At 42.2% G+C, this 20733-nt stretch overlaps 1 protein-coding gene across 1 annotated transcript; it reads right to left on the bottom strand.

The window, feature by feature from the left end:
- Positions 1-9341: 9341 nt before the first annotated feature.
- LOC120021923 (ellis-van Creveld syndrome protein) lies at positions 9342-20420 on the bottom strand. Its single transcript, XM_038965753.1, has 20 exons — positions 20235-20420; positions 19837-19950; positions 19340-19426; positions 18735-18958; positions 18510-18594; positions 18159-18257; positions 17900-18037; positions 17469-17630; positions 16918-17134; positions 13435-13583; positions 13099-13197; positions 12800-13012; positions 12355-12464; positions 11899-12100; positions 11285-11500; positions 10764-10899; positions 10360-10462; positions 9863-9989; positions 9474-9564; positions 9342-9352 (listed from the first exon to the last, which is right to left on the bottom strand). The coding sequence occupies exons 1-20, from the start codon at positions 20418-20420 to the stop codon at positions 9342-9344; spliced, it is 2769 nt and encodes a 922-aa protein (XP_038821681.1).
- Positions 20421-20733: the final 313 nt, after the last annotated feature.

Here is a 20733-nt window from a genome sequence, read left to right as displayed (position 1 = left end):
AAATAATTTTTTTTGCGCATTTGAATCACATTTCTTTGCTAACAGTTCTATATGTACACTCAAAGAATGTGGGGTTCAACAAGGGTTCTTCTAAGATCCTCAAAGTTCTTAGAAGAACCCTAGGGTTCTTGGCACTGAAAATTGCCCCCTAAAGGTTCTTCCGAGAACCCCATAGGAGGTGGGTTTCATTGAGGAACCTCCTTAGTTGGTGGGGGTTCTTGCAGGAACCCAACTGCCCAACTGAAACATTTGAATTTGAAAGGACAGCAGGTGCAGGCACTTAACTGAAACATTTAAAGATCTCCTCAATTTAAAAGTCCCTTGTATGATCTAAAATGTTTTATGATGATGCCATCTATCTTTTGATATTTGTTCAAATCTTTCTAAAACAGAAAATTGACACAATTCAATAGATATCAATCAACAAAGAGGTAAGAATATGTACGGTATACGAATATGTTGAAGGCTAGCTGTATTTGGTGCAGATGACTGAACTGTTCTGGCTATGTCTGCAGGTATACAGACGAGGAGGCATACACAGGTATGACAATTGGTATCGGTATGTTATGCAGATCACATGTACCATCCTTCTCCTTTACCTCTTCAATGAAAATCCCATAGGCATCTACATTATGGACAAGGTATGTGTATGAAAACCATTATCAAGTTTTTTTAAAATTCACATTTACCACAAAAACCAAGGTATGAATACTGTTGTGTGCATGTTTTGTTAATCATCTGTATAATTACTATTTTGGGGATTCACAGACTTCACCCTCCCTACACCTCTGATGAATAAAACAGGAAACCTGTTTGATCACCATGCACTGCAAAATCCTTCTGGCTATGGATACGGAGAACATCAGCACATTAACACGCCAGAGGATATACCCAATGGACTTGTTGCTCTGCTGGTAGTTTACCTCATATTTCGATTTTTTTTAATTCTGCTTTACTGCTAAAATCATAATTAACCCCAAAAGGTTCTTCGAGGATCCATTAAAAGGAGTTCTTCTTCAAAGAACTTATAGGGGTTCCCCCACTGTTTCAATTTGGAGAACCCCTAAAGGATACTCCAGGAAACTGTTATTTGTAGAGTGTAGACCTACTGTTAAAGACATTTTTCTTTTTGATCTGTGACAATTTTAAAAATGTATTTAATCTTTATTTAACCAGGAAAGGCCCATTGAGACCCAGTCTCTTTTTCAAGGGAGACCTGACCAGGCAGCAACAATCAATAGAATACATAATTAAAACATACAATACTATACAACATTATCCAGCCTATAAAAAAGCATTTACACTCCTCTGTAACAGAGTATCCCATCAATATTTTTAATTCATTCAGTGGCACTAACATATCTAGATGAAGCATGGATTGTAGATTATTTAATGCGTCTGGTGCACAAGAAGAGAAGGCAGTCTTGCCTAATACTGTGAATGTCCTGGGGACTTTAAGTAGCAACCACCTAGCAGACCGGGTATGGTAACTGCTGGTGGTGAAGGAGACCAGACTACAGAGGTAAAGAGGGAGTTTACCCAAAAATACATTGTAGATTAACACATACTGTAACGTTCGTCATATTCCTCCTCCTCGGATGAGGAGCATGGATCGGACCAACACGCAGCGAGGTATGTAGACATAATGAATATTTATTAAAGCAAAGACGAACATACGAAGAACACTTGAATAGAAACAAAACAACAAAACGACGTAGACAGACCTGAACTTGAGAACTTACATAGACACGAAGAACGCACAAACAGGAAAGACTAGCCAAACGAACGAACAAAACAGTCCCGTGTGGTGCAGGTAGACACAGACACAGGAACAATCACCCACAAACAAACAGTGAGAACAGCCTACCTTAATATGGTTCTCAATCAGAGGAAACGTCAAACACCTGCCTCTAATTGAGAACCATATCAGGCAACACATTTAACCCAACATAGAAACACATAACATAGAATGCCCACCCCAACTCACGCCCTGAACAACTAAACACATACAAAAACAACAGAAAACAGGTCAGGAACGTGACACATACAAATGAATCTTTCTGCGCATATAAAGTGAGGACGGACCTACCATTTGGTACAATGTGCAATAGTGGGTGAATGACATGGCATTTGTAATAAAGCGCAAGGATGCATGATAAACAGAGTCCAGTCTCTGTAAAACGGAGGAGGTTGCATGCATATGCAACAAGTCACCATAATCAATTACAGAGAGAAATGTGGCCTGAACAAGCTTCTTTCTAGCCATTAGCGGGAAGCAAGCCTTATTACGAAAATAAAAACCCAATTTCAATTTAAGCTTTGTCACAAGATTATCCACATGAACTTTAAAGGACAACTTGTCATCCAACCAAATACCTAGGTATTTGTAGGATTACATTTTTTCAATGGATAAGCCATCAGATGTGACAATGCTAACGTTCTCTGGCAGAGTTTTAGCTCTGGTAAAGGTCATGAATTAATTTTTTTGTACATTCAAGACCAGTTTGAGACCATAAAGGGAGGCCTGCAGTGACTGAAAAGCAGTCTGGAGCTCTTCAATAGCCTGAACCAGAGAAGGAGCACATGAATATATAACGGTATCATCTGCATATAGATGTAACTTTGCCAGTTGCATCCCATTTCCCAAATCATTAATACAAATTGAGAACAACACAGGAGCTAAAATGGAACCCTGGGGCACACCTCTATTCATCTCAAGAAAGCTAGATGTTCTACTCTGTCAAAGTCACACTTGCAAGCTCTCACATTTACTCATGCAATCTCAAGAAAGCTAGATGTTCTACTCTGTCAAAGTCACACTTGCAAGCTCTCACATTTACTCGAACAATGATGTTTCAATGGCGTGCGCGATCAACTTTTGAATCTGATTTGACACCGTACAACTAACTGCCTCTGCAACGCAATGCTGTAAGGCAAATGCAGCATTTCATTGGAAGTGAATGGACTTCTGGTGTACAACACACTCACTCATCATCACAAATTGTAAGCAAGCTAGTTACAGTGCCTCATAGATGATCTGTCATGCAGAGAGTGTGCAGCTCTCAAACAGCTGGTTGTTGGTGGAGAGAATACCGACAGTGGTAGGAGTAGAAAAGCAGTAGGAAGGATGTTCCAAGTTATGATATGTACCAGTATGTGCACATGGCAGTATTCATACCTTGGCTTTTGTGGTAAATGTGAATAAAAAAACTTCACTTTTGATAATGTTTTTTAATACAAATACCTTGTCCATAATGTAGAGGACTCTGGGTTTTCCATTGTGTAGATAAGGGAGGAGGAAGATGGCTGCTGTGACTGAGTCCTATAAGGTTTTATAGAAACCAAAATGAACTATAGATGATGCATGTCATCTGCACAACATACCAATACCAATTATACATACCTTCGTGTGCCTCCTGGTCAGTATACCTGCAGACTCAGACACACACAAAAGTGAGCACTTCAGTCATCTGCACCCAATGCAGCTATAGCCTTTAACATATTCTCACCGCTTTGTTGATTGATATCCATTGAATTGCGTCCATTTTCTGTTTTAGAAATGAGTTTAAAAGGGAGACAGTGTCCAACAACACTGCCATTTGTACAAATATGAAAAAAATAGATGGTATCATCATAAAACAATATCAATTTAGATCACACAAGGGAGAAACCTTACCTTACATTGAGATCTTTACATTTTTCAGTTAAGTGCCTGCACCTGCTATCATTTCAAATTCAAATCCAAATGTTTCAGTCGGGCAGTTAGGTTCCTGCAAGAACCCCCACCAACTAAGGAAGTTCCTTGATGAACCCCACCTCCTATGGGGTTCTTGGAATAACCTTTTGGGGGCATTTTTTCAGTGCCAAGAACCCTAAGGTTCTTCAATTAACTTTGAGGATCTTTTAAGAACCCTGGTTGAAGCCCTAATTTTTAGAGTGTACCTTGAAAATCAGACAATTCCTCTAGGCTAATTTGGTCCTTGAAAAGTCATTGAGGTTATGGTGTCTGATTTAGAGCTTCTACTGCTCGAATATAATTATACTAGGATTTAATTTGTTATATATATTTTTTTTAATGAAAGCACTTTATTTTGTTTCCCGCTGCTCCAATTGAATGGTGTTACGGTAAAATCATGTGTACGTTATGAGCAAGACAACATCGAATGTTGGCTTCAACTTGGTTTTCCATACAACGCGTTCCATTACAAAGGGAACCCGGTTTTTGGTCAGTTTATCATTTTAAAACATGATACAAAACCCCTTAATAACTCCTCAACATCTCAAATAGCAAGACTGACTATCTACCACACGGACAGACTTCATTAATGCGTTTGTGTCGGGAGCATGCTTTCTATTTAGTCAGGCAATGCCCATATTATTTTGACATATTTTAGAATGTAAAACAATGTTAATGCATAATGCCATTGGGTAGGCCCCCCAAAAATGCATTATTCTTAAAAAAAATCCATCATTGTTTTTGTCTAAAGGCTATTACAACAATTACATTTAAAATGTATGTCCTTGAAAATTACAATGAAGTGCTTGAAAAAGTCCTTGAATTTGACTTGCCAATGTCTGTATGAACCCTGTATAGTCTACTTGCTCAGCCTGCAAATGAAGGATAAAATGAACTGCTACTGAAATTATGCAAGCATCATTCCCTTTCCTGTCAGATCACATCCATTTCCTTCGGGTAATTATAATGCCTTGATACAGGTGATATGGAAATAATAGAATAGATACTTTACTATCCATTCTATGAGAAACTCGCTTATTGGCAGTGGCAGGAGACCAGCAGCCGTCCGATTGACAGTTAAGATATAAATATATAGCAATAGTAAATAAGAGTCAAAGATGGGTTAGCGATCTGACCCCTGCTATTGCCCTGATTTGGTTGTTGCTCTGCTATTATCAAAGATAGGGTAGATACAGTATCTGACTTTATGGATTGGTTTCCCCTCCAGTGGCGACCCGTCATTCAGGGCAGGTGGGGCAGAGCCTGTTTTGAGCTCCACCTGTTTAGCGGTTTTGCATGTTATTTTGGCATTAATAAGTGTCACATCAGTTTCCAAACAATGTAAAAAAATTATTGAGTTAATAAATACATTAGAAGTGCCCATCCAAGAAGGCTCAAGGTCATTGGCCAGATAAAATCAAATCGAATTTTATTTGTCACATACGCCGAATACAACCTTACCGTAAAATGCTTACTTACAAGCCCTTAACCAACAAAGCAGTTGAAGAACTAGAGTTAAGAACAGATTTGCTAAATACACTAAAGTAAAAAAATAAAATGTAACCTAATAAGATTACATAACAATAACGAGGCTATAAACAGGGGGTACCGAGTCTGTGTGCAGGGTATGGTGGCAAAATTGCAAGATTATGTTATAATGCTTTTATTGCATCAAATGGATGTTTTATTCAACAGAATAGAGTATTCTGTTAACTATTGTGTGTGTGTGTTCTACTGAGGATGGGCCTCTGGGAGATAACACGGACAGGAGATTTATGATGTCTTTTGGGTGATAAAACCTAAAGAGCATTCCAGAGCATGAGTTAATGTTTCTGTTCTATACCGTACCAGGGAGAGATGGTTCCAGTTTGGAGTCGGAGGGCCAGACACTGGTGATACAATGAAAACTGTTGACACAGCAGATACTGTCTGCTATGTATTATAGGTATCTTTCATACAAATCTTAACCTTGTGACCCATTCTATATACCTGTTGTTCATGTAGGTTGAAGGGGTGTATCTTGGCTATAAAAGACCTTTGTACCTTTGTCTCGGGGCTCTCAACGAATCATCAAAGAGACGGTGATTTGTCGACCAGCCATCACTCTTGCAAAGCTCTCACTATTAAAGGTTTAGTTTAAGTATAACTCTGACTTGTGTGATAAGTTTGTCTCTCCTCATTTGATAGTAAAGAAATGAGCCACCACAAGGGGTACATGTTAGTCGAGGTCATTTGTACATGTAGGTACTGTAGACCGGGTGGCTATTTGATTAATTGTTAGTCCGAGTGTCCATTTGATTCATTTGGATCTAGACTTGGAGCTCCGGCACCGCTTGCCGTGCGGCAGCAGAGAGAACAGTCTATGACTTGGGTGACTGGAGTCTTTGACAATTTTTTGGGCCTTCCTCTGACACCGCCTAGTATATAAACTCAGCAAAAAAAGAAATGTCCCTTTATCAGGACCCTGTCTTTCAAAGATAGTTTGTAAAAATCCAAATAACTACACAGATCTTCATTGTAAAGAGTTTAAACACTGTTTCCCATGCTTGTTCAATGAACCATAAACAATTAATGAACATGTACCTGTGGAACGGTCGATAAGACACTAACAGCTTACAGACGGTAGGCAATTAACGTCACAGTTATGAAAACTTAGGACACTAAAGAGGCCTTTCTACTGACTCTGAAAAACACCAAAGAAAGATGCCCAGGGTCCCTGCTCATCTGCGTGAACATGCCTTAGGCATGCTGCAATGAAGCATGAGGACTGCAGATGTGGCCAGGGCAATAAATTGCAATGTCCGTACTGTGATACGCCTAAGACAACGCTACAGAGAGACAGGACGGACAGCTGATCGTCTTCGCAGTGGCAGACCACGTGTAACACCTGCACAGGATCAGTACATCCGAACATCACACCTGCGGGACAGGTACAGGATGGCAACAACAACTGCCCGAGTTACACCAGGAACGCACAATCCCTCCATCAGTACTCATACTGTCCACAATAGGCTGAGAGGCTGGACTGAGGGCTTGTAGGCCTGTTGTAAGGCAGGTCCTCACCAGACATCACCGGCAACAACGTCACCTATGGGCACAAACCCACCGTTGCTGGACCAGACAGGACTGGCAAAAAGTGCTCTTCACTGACGAGGCGTGGTATTGTCTCACCAGGGGTGATGGTCGGATTTGCGTTTATCGTCAAAGGAATGAGCGTTACTCCGAGGCCTGTACTCTGGAGCGGGATCGATTTGGAGGTGGAGGGTCCGTCATGGTCTGGGGCGGTGTGTCACAGCATCATCGGACTGAGCTTGTTGTCATTGCAGGCAATCTCAACGCTGTGCGTTACAGGAAAGACATCCTCCTCCCTCATGTGGTACCCTTCCTGCAGGCTCATACTGACATGAACCTCCAGCATGACAATGCCACCAGCCATACTGCTCGTTCTGTGAGGGATTCCCTGCAAGACAGGAATGTCAGTGTTCTGCCATGGACAGCAAAGAGCCCGGATTTCAATCCCATTGAGCACGTCTAGGACCTGTTGGATCAGAGGGTGAGGGCTAGGGCCATTCCCCCCAGAAATGTCAGAGAACTTGCAGGTGCCTTGGTGGAAGTGTGGGGTAACATCTCACAGCAAGAACTGGCAAATCTGGTGCAGTCCATGAGGAGGAGATGCACTGCAGTACTTAATGCAGCTGGTGGCCACACCAGATACTGACTGTTACTTTTGATTTTAACCCCCCCTTTGTTCAGGGACACATAATTCCATTTCTGTTAGTCACATGTCTGTGGAACTTGTTCAGTTTGTGTCAGTTGTTGAATCTTGTTATGTTCATACAAATATTTACACATGTTAAGTTTGCTGAAAATCAATGCAGTTGACAGTGAGAGGATGTTTCTTTTTTTGCTGAGTTTAGGTCCTGGACGGCAGGAAGCTTGGCCCCAGTGATGTATTGGGCCGTACGTTATATATACTGTAGCTTTGATTGGACTGATCAGGTCAAAATCGTAGCTAGCAAGCTAGACAACCAGTCATCTTCATGAATCAAGTCGACAATGAACTGGCAAATCCTTTTCAATCCTTGTCATATGAAGGTAAATTATAGATAAAATGTATTGGTGATCATTGGCCATTTGACATGATGATATGATAGAAATTCATATGATTTATATGTTTAAGGTAATGGTAAGATAATGACTAAATGATTTATATGTTTAAGGTAATGTTAAGATAATGACAAAAAATATTCCATCCTGAAACCCTTTATAAAAATAAAAAATCTGATGATGTGTGTAGTTTTAGTCAGAATTTGTCACGACTTCCGCCGAAGTTGGCTCCCCTGCCTGTTCGGGGGGTGCTCGGCGGTCGTCGTCACCGTCCTACTAGCCGCCACCGATCCCTTTTTCGTTTGTCTTGTCTTATTAGTTTCACCTGTGTTTCTGTTGTTTTCGGTTAATGAGCTTCCCTATATTTAGTTGGTAGACCCGCCCTTGTTTTGTGCGGGATTGTCTTTATTTTGTTACCTTTGTGCATTGTAGGCTGAGGTGTATTTTCTTTCTTTCACTTGACACCCTGTGGTTTTTGGGTTGTCACGTTATATGTCCGCGCCCTGTATTTGTTGGGCTTATATTTTGTGTGTGCCTTATTAAAGAGCACTATACCCCCAGTGGAACTCTCTCTGCGCCTGATTCCTGCACCCACCTAGTCCCGCGTGACAGAATTAGAACAAGGACCTTTTGTTCCTTTTTAGTATGTAAGCAGGGTGCACGTGGGAAACAAATTATAAGAGGAGCTATCGACAGACAAGTTGTAATACTGTGTTCCTTACAGGACATTCTGTCTCCACCCGTGGAGGGGAGAAACTGTTAGGCTTGCAGAAAATTATGAAACATGTTGCAGATTAAACAATGTATCTGAGTCATGGAAAACCACCGACTGTCTGAGCAAGGCGTAGCTTAAGATTTGAACTTGTTTGTGTGTGTTATAAAGACTGGGTTTGCATTTTTGATTTTAGAGTACTCTCGTGAATAAACATTTTGACTATTGTAAGCTGGGACTCTTGTCTGTTTCATTCAACCAGAATCTTACAGACTCTGGCTTGCAGACTGAGTAGATTAATTGAAGTTTATGAACATTGATAACGAAATTCTCATTACACATGAACATTACACAACAAGTCGGAAATCTCAACTCAACAATGAGGGGTTTGGAAGGAATCGGTGGCTAACTGCAAGCGTTGCAGAGCAGGTGGTAATAAACATAGTTGTGTTCCAATCATCTACCCTTCTCCTAAAGTGCGCAGTTGCACACTCCCTGTCATGAAAATAAAAGTGTTGGATTGGTGAGCAGAGTTTCATGCTCCCGCCTCTCTCGCCTCTTCCACAATGTTGGATTCAATGTTGGACTCCCCTCATCCCCTGTAAAAATGTGACATTGATGATGTAATTCATATTCACAAACACTCTTATTTGAAAACTATGGTAGGATATTCATAATCATAAAATAAACAAGAAAACTGTGATAGCTTCTATTTTCAGTAGCAAATATAATGGACTGTATACCAAGTATGCGTCCGAAATGGTACCCTATTCTCTATATAGTGCACTACTTCTGCTCTGGTCAAAAGGAATGCATTATACTGGGATAAGGGTGTCATTTCAAAGCCCTGGTCACTAGTACTATTACTACTAATACTGCTAGTGTGCCATTTCAGATACAGCCCTTGAAAATCCTTACCTATGATGTCATCCTCAGTGTTGAGCTCTTTGCCGGGTAATGGGATCCGAGCTAAGGCAGATAGTTTAGCTATGAAGGCCTCTTCTGCCTCCTGATGGAGCAAACACAGAAATACAATATACAAAATTAATACAAATGTATTTTTATTTCATAAAATATTTATTAAAACAATCTTTAATATATAAATCATGAACAACAGGCATTATCCATGAATTTACTTATATTAGCTGAACAAACTATGTAGTAATATTTACACATAAGACTGAAGAAATGTTTGCCAACTCTCCCATGGATTCATGGAAGTTAAAACTGAACTATTCTCTGCTTTCACATCAACATGATCATAATGATGAACCATTGTGAATTAGCATTTACAAGGTGGCTGTTACCTGTAACTGTCCTTTGATTCGCTCCATGGTTTGTTCCTGGGCTAACTTCCTTCTCCTCAGAGTTTCACACGCAACCTCCTGCTCCAAGTCATACTGTTCCAACATCCTCTTCTTCTGCAGTTCAACCCTATTAACATGGTGGGTAGTGTACAACGAAAAAGAGTGAGCGCTTCTCTGTATAACACCGTTACAATATTAGACATGGGTTCATATAGTATTTGTTTTCTTTCATACTTTAGCTGCACTTGATTGAGCCTGCCTGGCTCAAAAGAACAAATGAAATAGTCACAAAAGTGCAAAAACCCATCCATCTGGCACTCCAGGCAGGCTCAATCAAACGCTCAATTTGAACCCAGGTTTGTACAAACAGAATTTGCTGTAGACAACTTCATGCCGTGTTCATTAGTTGCCATGCCAAGTCATAGGAGAGAACGGCAGGGAATAAAATGTATAGTATAAATAACAGTCAATTAGTTAGTCGAGAAAGTAAACAGTACCTCTGATGAAACTCGGTGGACATGGGCTTCCTCCCCCAGTTGGCCAGCTCCTTTAGCATGGCCTTGTTCATCTGAGAGCTGCTCTCTCGTCGTTCACACTCCTCTGGGGAGGGGACAGACACAACACCACAGTGATAGTTGTATTACTAACTTAGGCCCCCAATTCAATCAATTGAAGATTATGTGAAGGTTTCAGATAGCGCACAGCTCCCTGCAAAAAAACAATGCACCAATCAATGGCAACATTGCACATACACAGCCCACGATTCTGCCAGTAGAACCGATGACTTTCTAGTGTCGTTTTTCAGTGAACAGATTGTAAGGTCCCTCACACATTCATAGTATCTGTAGTTTTACTATAGAATTAGCACTAACGGACCAAAATCGCCACCTGCTCATCTCACCTCTGGCCTTGTTAGGGTGTTGCTGCTGAAGGCCCTTGGTGATGTCCTGGATCTGAGAGTAGTAGCTGGTGACCATAGCACTGAGGGAATCCCGGGTCACGTAGACACTCTCTGACGCTACCTCCGTCAACTGGCTCTACCCATACCCAAATAAATAACAATTAGAATAGATAGAAAATAGATTAAAAAAGGAGGGGGGGGGGCTATTTAAAAATAATACATAGGCCTAGGTCAGTGGATGCTGGTGAGGGGAGGATGGCTCATAATAGTGGCTGGAATGGAGTCAATGGAATGGTATCAAATGTGGTTTTCATGTGGTTGACACCATTCCATTGACTCCATTCCAGACATTACTATGAGCCGTCCTCCCCTAAGCCGCCTCCTCTGGCATTGATCCACCATAATTTATACTTGGTTTTCGTCATAATCTAAAATGATCACATTAGCCCCAGTTTGCCCATGTCTGTCTTAGGGGGTAGGGCCTAGAGGTTGTTTATGAATGAGGCCAGTCGCTCCATTACCTTCCTGCCGTGGTCAGGCTGGGGCCTAGTGGGAGGGGCCTGGTCCATCTGCTGCCAGAGGCTCTGGCTGAGGGCGTGGCCCACCAGCTGCTGGGCGTTGGCCTGCAGGAGCTCCGCTCCCGTCTCTAGCTCCGACAGGAACTCCTGCTGGAAGCTGTGGCCAATCAGCAGTGTCTCCGGGCCCAGGTGCCTCTCGGCAACACTGGCACTGGATTCCTGTGGGCAGTCCAAGACACAGAGGGAGGTGATTGACAGACCACAGTGACAAGGTGACATATTGATAGTCTAAAAAAGAGCTGTAGATGGAGCAAGAAGGACAGGTAGGGGTCTCTATATACTGTATGCCTTTAAAGTAGTTTCTCCTCATTTCTAGGGGGAATCACAGTGTGCACTTTTTTGTTCTAGCTCTGCACAAACACTTGATTCAACCAATCAAGGGTTTGGTGATTAGTTGATCAGTTGAATCAGGCATGTTTCTACTGGGCTTTAACTATTTGCATCCCTCTCCAGGAATGCATTGAGAAACACTAGTCAAAGCAAGCCTCATCTTCTCACTTTGTAGAATGTATTATAATGTAATGTTAGTAAATGTGTGACTGGACCTGATGCTGGGCTTTGGGGAGTGTTGGTCTGACTGTGGTCTGGGTGTGGTCCTCTAGAGCCAGCAGGGCCCTGAAGTCACTCTGAGACAGCACCTTGAGCTTGGACAACCTCATCTCCTTCAAGACCCTCAGACAGAAGTGTCTGGCCACAAAGTGCCTCTGCACCGCCACCAGCAGGAGGTGCTGTTTCTTCTCAATCAACATCCCCACATGGCTGGGATAGAATAGGGATTGGTCGTTAGTTGAGTCAGGTGTGTTAGTTCTGTGCTGGAACAAAAGCCTACACATCCTATTTTTACAGTACCAGGCATGATAACCACTGTGCCACTTTAAACCATGCTTTTGCTTGTCAGATGTGCTAGAGTGTATAAAATGTTTACGATTGAAAATCAAATAGATTTCAGATCATATATGAAATACTGTATTTTTTTAATGCATTTCCACCTGCCAGAGGTCCCCCTGCTTCACCTGTTAAGCACGTAACTCTGTCTGACCACCATGCCTCTAAGGATCTTCAGCTGCTGTTCACCTAGGTGTCTGAGGCAGGCCAGCACCAGGGCTGCTTCCTCACACCATACCTAGAGCAGGACAAACATACAGAAATACAGTAGTAAAAATGGGCGTATTCATTAGGGCACACCATAGCAAAACATTTTAAAACGGAAAGCATAAACAATCGGTTGTAACTGGACCAGATCTAATAGCACTACCTCCCCATTTCATAAAGTTTTTTTCCATTTAGTGCCTAACGAATATGACCCAGGTGTAACCTGGCGCTTGTCCAGAAGAGTGCAACGTTAAAGAAGGTCCAGATAAAGATGCATTGAGTAGAACAGATATGATGTCTGTCATGTAGAATAGGGAATCGAGTCAGTTCATTACATTTTTGGGTCCGGCAGCATGTATACAGTACCTGTCCATCTTGCTCCAATTGAGCCTGTACACCCTCCAGTTGCCGTTTGGTATTGGACTCTGCCTGCTGCAGCAGTGCAACCAGGTCACCATCTAGATCCAGCCATAGCCTCTGGCCTTGGTTTGTGGACAACTGGGGCTGAGCAGGGAGAGCAGATAGGAAGATGTCTTTGGCCAGCTCTCCCAGCTTCTTGGACCAGGTGGCATGATGCCTCTGGAGGCACAAAAGCATGGGTTATTTTCCATTAGAAAATAAGTTGAATTAGCACTGCACAGATTTAGGTGAAATGCCATTATTACCCTCCAAAGATCACACACTGCCTCTGCCACTCTCCCATCCTGCTGCAGCTCCAAGTCACTGCTCTGCTTCCTCTGCTTCAGAAGCAGCTCCTGATACACCTGGAGAAGAGAATTGAACTGCTAAACCGGAGCATACAGTTATAAGGAGCAATTAACAATGTAATGTAATGGGACTGGAAAACCATAATACACAGAGTTTGTACTTATCCAAATTTGATTTTTATAGTGAAGTGAGTGAATAGAGAAGTAGTTTAGCAGTACCGTTACTACTACTATTGTTGTGGCACTGGACACACGACAGGGAACGAATGAGCCTACTAAAAGAGAGATACTGACCTTCACAAATTCCTGGAGGTCGCTGTGCGTCTGTGCAGAATCCAGGACACGGCTTCTCTCCTTTGCGTGAGTCCTCAGGAGTTTATTTTTCTTGGAGTCGATCTTCTTGCACTTTTCATACACAATCTCCTTGGTCTTTATCCTGCATTCTTATTAAAAAAAATGTAATTACATGTAGTTTTGATTTATTGACATCATTATATGTAAATGACAATGTTAATACACTAATTTGCTGATTTAGCACAGAATTTGACCCGTTTTCTTTTAACACAATTCACTTAATTCTTCTGTGTATCATTCCGCATTTATCATTTAGAGTTGAGTAGTAAACTACATTACTACAAAATGTACTCGTAACAAAATGGTATAACCATACAATTATATTTCATTGTCACTACAGTGCGGTTCGCATTGGTTATAACCGTGCACTCAAGGAATAATCACTATTCATTTGTTTGATTTACTCTTTAGTAATGGAGAAAGGGCACTGCACATTTTAAGAAGCCAGTTAATTTAAGATGAGGAACTAGGCCACGTGATACTGGAAGATTACCACCATATTCCTCAGGAGGGAAGTTCAGCAGGGTACTAGATAATCACACAACTTCCCAGTGGGCACAACGGGTTACAAAGACGTCATTATGACGTCATGTGCCAAATTGTGCCCTCTGGGTACTCATTTCACATCAAATAGAATGTTCATCTAGGTTGCGTTTGTAAATTCACCCTGGCAATCTACTCCGGTATCAGAGCACTCTGGTTTGAGAGTGCCAGAGCGCGGAATAATTCATGAATTTACGAAAGACCTAGCACCAGTGGCCTGTGTCAGTAAACATTGGGTAAAAGACTCAATGTAATTGTTGCCAGTACAGTGGTTAACCCACTAGATAACATGAAAACAGTATAACCAGCTCTGCTAGTAAAATGGTCAGAGTGTGGTGTTCTCTCATTTGTGTCTGGAAGTAGCTAGAAAGCTAACCAACATTAGCCAGTTAGCTTGACTGTCGTGGTAAGGTCAAAATGCTCTGATCAACCCTTCGCCCCGAAAGAGAAACGCTCTGAATGATCTTCATTTAAGAATGTCCCAGAGCGCACTCTGAGACACCGGGGGCAATTTAAGAACACACTCCTAATGTCTATGATTTGACCTGATATTGAATTCAGGGAGGTCACTCTTGAACACAAACCAGATTCTTCGTTTCAGTGGTTGGCTATTTGCGCGCTGTAACAATAATGTGTGTCAGGCCAATGGTGTGGTCTCTGACACAAAATTTTAGAGGCCCTAGTATTTGCCGCAGAGACAACATTTTGCTATTTTAAAGCAAACTTCCTGCAATTCTAAATATTTTGCCATGGGGCTGAGAGAAAATGTGCAGTTATAAAGCTAATTCCCTTCAATTCCTCTACCCAAGGCTGTGAATTATCAGGATGTGTGCCCCGGGCATGTGCTGACCAACTGGCAGGTGTCTTCACTGACATTTTCAACATGTCCCTGATTGAGTCTGTAATACCAACATGTTTCAAGCAGACCACCATAATCCCTGTGCCCAAGAACACCAATGTAAACTGCCTAAATGACTACAGACCCGTAGCACTCACGAATGTAGCCATGAAGTGCTTTGAAAGGCTGGTTATGGCTCACATCAACACCATTATCCCAGAAACCCTAGATCAACTCCAATTTGCATACCGCTCAAACAGATCCACAGATGATGCAATCTCTATTGCACTCCACACTGCCCTTTCCCACCTGGACAAAAGGAGCACCTACATGACAATGCTATTCATTGACTACAGCTCAGCGTTCAACACCATAGTACCCTCAAAGCTCATCACTAACCTAAGGATCCTGGGACTAAACACCTCCCTCTGCAACTGGATCCTGGACCTCCTGACGGGCCGCCCCCAGGTGGTGAGGGTAGGTAGCAACACATCTGCCACGCTGATCCTCAACACTGGAGCCCCTCAGGGGTGCGTGCTCAGTCCCCTCCTGTACTCCCTGTTCACCCACGACTGCATGGCCAGGCACGACTCCAACACCATCATTAAGTTTGCAGACGACACAACAGTGGTAGGCCTGATCACCGACAACGACGAGACAGCCTATAGGGAGGAGGTCAGAGACCCTCAACGTAACCAAGACTAAGGAGATGATTGTGGACTACAGGAAAAGGAGGACTGAGCACGCTCCCATTCTCATCGACAGGGCTGCAGTGGAGCAGGTTGAGAGCTTCAAGTTCCTTGGTGTCCACATCACCAACAAACTAGAATGGTCCAAACACACCAAGACAGTCGTGAAGAGGGCACGACAAAGCCTATTCCCCTCAGGAAACTAAAAGGATTTGGCATGGGTCCTCAGATCCTCAAAATGTTCTACAGCTGCAACATCGAGAGCATCCTGACTGGTTGCATCACTGCCTGCTCAGCCTCCGACCGCAAGGCACTACAGAGGGTAGTGTGTACGGCCCAGTACATCACTGGGGCAAAGCTGCCATCCAGGACCTCTACACCAGGTGGTGTCAGAGGAAGGCCCTAAAAATTGTCAAAGACCCCAGCCACCCCAGTCATAGACTGTTCTCTCTACTACCGCATGGCAAGCAGTACCGGAGTGCCAAGTCTAGGACAAAAAGGCTTCTCAACAGTTTTTACCTCCAAGCCATAAGACTCCTGAACAGGTAATCAAATGGCTACCCGGACTATTTGCATTGTGTGCCACCCCAACCCCTCTTTTACGCTGCTGCTACTCTCTGTTTATCATATATGCATAGTCACTTTAACTATACATTCATGTACATACTACCTCAATTAGCCCGACCAACCAGTGCCTGTATATAGCCTTGCTACTGTTATAGCCTCGCTGCTGTATATAGCCTCGCTACTGTTTTTCCACTGTCTTTTTTACTGTTGTTTTTATTTCTTTACTTACCTATTGTTCACCTAATACCTTTTTTGCACTGTTGGTTAGAGCCTGTAAGTAAGCATTTCACTGTAAGGTCTACCTACACCTGTTGTATTCGGCGCACATGACAAATAAACTTTGATTTGATTTTACAATGGCTTATGTCATGTTCTCATGCTATCTGGGTGACTCAAACATTATAACAAAATCAATGGGGGCTCCATTCCATGACATATTTGGAATTTTACACTCCCTGACTGTCTAGTTTTTATTTTGGTGATCGTAAGTTCTCAAAGATTATCTTATTTAAAAATATATAACTCCGTTACCTTTCCTACATACTTTATATCTGGTTTCAGTCATTTAAGTGTATACTGAAAAAGTTTCACCATCCCAAAAAGTATTTTACTTTTTTTGTTTATTGAGTGGCGGCAACGATTTATGAATATAGGGGAACACTACTTATAGATTATCTAAGAATGTAGGTGGTGTGTGTGTGTGTGCGTATGTGCATGTGTGTGTGCATGCGTCTGTGTATGTCCATGCTCGTGCATGCATGCATGTGCGTCTGCAACATGACTCACCTTCGCTGCAGTGCTGCAGCCCCTCGGCCAGGGCAGTCTGCAGCTCGGCCAGGGTCTTCTCCATGGTGGCGAAGGTCAGGTGGCCGTCACTGGTCAGCTGCTCCAGGCCTCGGGCCACCAGGTCCTGTCTGAGGGACACCTCCTGCCGTAGCAGGGCCGGCTTGGCCTGCAGCACACCCCTCAGCTCCTCCCACCACAGCAGCTTCTCCTGGGTCCTCTGGGAGAGAGCCAGAGGAAAGAGCGAGATGGATGCAGGCCCTCATCAATAAATAGACCCTATCGGCCATGAAGATTAGACAGGTTTAAGAAGTATGACAATAATTCCTACTCTAATTTTTTATGAGTTACATTTTTGTCTTTTCTATGTTGTAGTTTTTTAAAATATTTTTTACGTGTAATGCATCCACGTGGAACAGCGGCCATGCATGGAACCTCATTAAAGGTACAAAGCCTTGGGTGAAAATGGAGAAGTTCTGAAAAAGCCTTACTTTTATGTAAAAAATGACTTCTTTGTCCTGTATCCTTAAATGTTTCTTGTTCTTATATCTCACCTTCATGTCTGCCGCCTGAGTCTCAGTTAGCTGGTTTTCGACCAATAGGAGACATTGGATAAGGGTGTGGATGATATCCTGGGCTTCATCTCTGGGGAGAACACTAGACCTGCCCAGGAGGCTTTGGCAGAAGGCCTCCACCTGCTTGCTAAAGCCCTTGGTCTGTGGAGATAGACATACTTCAAGTTTATCCACAAACATCCAAGTTTTTAAAGAAAATGTTTCCCCATAAACGTCTAAGATTTTTTCCATCAAACTGGCAATTGCATTGTCGGTGAAATCATGTTACTTTTCTAGAGCAGACAATATGGTTCAATGTTGGCGGTTCAATTTGTATAATGTGAATTACACACTATGCGGTTCAAAGGTTTGGTCGTGCTTTTTGATCTAGTCGACTTGGTTACCATTTGAAGCGCGTACCATTTGCGTACCATTTGAAGCGCGTGCTCCAGTAGATCTTTCTGAGTTCTTTCAATCTCCTCCAGGGTACAAGGATCTGAACTTAGATCTTTGTTTCTCTCACAGGAAAACAGGCTGGCTGACAGTTCTTTCTTTAATAAACCCAGTTCCTACAAAGAGACGAGAAAATCAATAAAGATCAGAATCCTTACTTGAGAATTTAAAAGCAGGTTTGTGGGAAATCATGTTACGCATGCACATCTCATGCTAGGATTTGGATTAAGATTGTACCTTTTCTTGCAGGAGAAGTACATTGGTGAAAAAAGCTGAATCCTTTTTATCCTTGGGAAAACGACCGCTGAGTATAATTCTGAGAATTTGGAGAAAGAGCTACAACAAGGAAATGGGAGAGTTAAGGGAGAAATCTTCTTGAGATTTGGACACACCAACATGTTACACAACATTTTAGCAAACTAGTACTGTTGTCATATTATCAATGGAAATGAACTTAAAAACAAGCTCACAGTAAAGTCGTATAATGCAATATGAGGAGATAATAGGCACTCATAATGCATTAATTGGCTCATGGAATGTGCTACCCAATTGTTTGCTACTGTGTGATGAAAGAAAGAGGTCACCCACCACACATTTCTCTTCCAGGACCTGTGAACAGTGTATCTGCACGTCCTGCAGGGCCAGACAATACAGGCTGATCCTGCCCTCAAAACTAGTGGTAACAAAATTACATTACAAACACAGCTTAGAAACTCAGCAATATGACATCCTCATACACAGACAAATAAGAGTAGTGTTCCTGGTGAAGCAAGCACTTTAATGAACTGAAATGTCTGTTCCCCATCAGCTCACCCTGTTTGAGAGAGCGTGTGGGGGTAGAGGGCCACCCTGGTGAAGCTCTCGTTCTGCAGACTCTTGGGGACCAGTGAGGAGGAGATGAACTGGCTGCTGTCGTCGTTGTCCTGGTCCTGGCTCAGTGAATCCCCGCTACAGCCCGACGAGGACTCTCCATTGGGGAGGACAGGCAGCTTGGAGTGCTCGTGCAGTGAAGGGTTGGAGGCTCCATCCGCTAAGGGCTGACGTTGGGATGTGACGTTAAAGGGCCAGTTCACCTCAAAGTCAAAGTTTGCCAGATGTTTCAGCAGAATATGTAGTGGATTTTTTTTTTTACCACACTCCTGGACACTCCTCACCTCCGTTTCATCAACAAAACAAACACAATAACAAAGTCTTTGGTGCCGAACAGTGGCACTGTTACGCCTAATGCAGATTAGATCTTTAAAGGGGTAGTTCAGCCATAGACTGCTTTTAAAGGGTACAGAACAAATATCTAAATATGTTTTTGTGCTGAACTATCAGAATAAAGGCAAAATTACATTGCAATTAGTGTTCCAATTTGGATAGATTTGGTTACATGTGGTAGGAAGGCTGTAATATAAACAGATAGATGATCTTACTCTGTATTTCTGGTTGATGGGGTACACCACCTTTGCCCGTGATGCAAAAGCAGCCACATCGCTGTTCACGGGTGGCTGCTTCTTTTCCTGGTAAAGGAATAAACAAAGTGAATTATTAGGGAAAATGTTAATGAAGTCAGGTGAATGTTAATGAAAGCCAAATCAGCTTTTCTTTACACATACTGTACACTCTTAGTTAATTAACTTATTAGTTAATAAGTTAATATCTAGAACCTAAAAGAGTTCTTTGGCTGTCCCCCATAGGATAACCCTTTTTGGTTCCAGGTAGAACCGTTTCCCCAGCGGGTTCTACATGGAACCCAAAATAGTTCGAACTGGAACCAAAAGGGGTTATACTTGGGAACAGCCGAAGAACCCTTTTGGAACCATTTTTTCGAAGAGTGTAAGTTACCTACCTTGCAATATATCTATCACACTAAGGCACTTTTATAGTGCTGAAATATTCTATATCTATAACTAAAATACAATATATTTACTTTTTCAATGGTAGTGGCACTTTGGACACCCTTCTTGCTGTTGCTGACACAGTCACTGTGGTTGTTCTCCCTATCCTGGTCGTCTCCCTCAAACAGTCTTTTGGCATCATAGCCCTGGTGGAAAGGAATGGAAGACAGTTAGGACTCCCTTAGAATGGGGTCATTTTGAATTGGGTTTATTCAAAAGGACTATATACTTCAGTTATTAAACAGTTATAAATCGTGTTAATGGTATGCTGATGCTTGTCAAATAGTGAGCTTATGACTGCAGAGTTATTGATTATTGCTGTTATTTTTGCCAATTTGGTCATGCAGGTGGCTAAGTTATTTGGCTATCCAAACAACGAGTTATAACACTAACTAATACAAACCTATAATAAACACATTTACAAACTTACTTGTCGAGTTAGAAGCATAGGCTTCAGGCAAAACACATACAGAACGGCTGCAGCTATGATTCCAGAAAAAAAACCACATACAGTGGCCACTGTCAATAATCCTGTAAATATGTGCAGAGATTCTGCAAAGTGAACCAAGACATCATTTGAGCAATCAGGATGCCTAATCGTATCGTGGTCGCTCATTTTGGAAAATTCCCGGGTGCAAAGGAAGAAAATAGACGAAAAATGCGCATTTCTTCTACGCCTGAAAGAAAGAATCAGGACAACAACTCAAACTGGTCATGGACAAAGACCGCAAACCATTAATCTGCAGAAAACAACCGTAAAAGTTACTTTAAAAAAATGTATGGTAGAAAAGTAATAACTTGAGGTATGACACGGTAACTAACAAAACTATTTTTTTGTAGAAGTCAGATTCGATGTTTCACAGACGGACTATTCAACCAATCATTGAACAGATTTGATGTAACGCAAGACATTTAGGGGTGGAGCTTGT

This window comes from Salvelinus namaycush, chromosome 2 (genome assembly GCF_016432855.1).
Source record: "Salvelinus namaycush isolate Seneca chromosome 2, SaNama_1.0, whole genome shotgun sequence".
NCBI lineage: Eukaryota > Metazoa > Chordata > Actinopteri > Salmoniformes > Salmonidae > Salvelinus > Salvelinus namaycush.
Note: the sequence above shows the minus strand (reverse complement) of the source record. Positions and strands in the feature narration are given on the sequence as shown.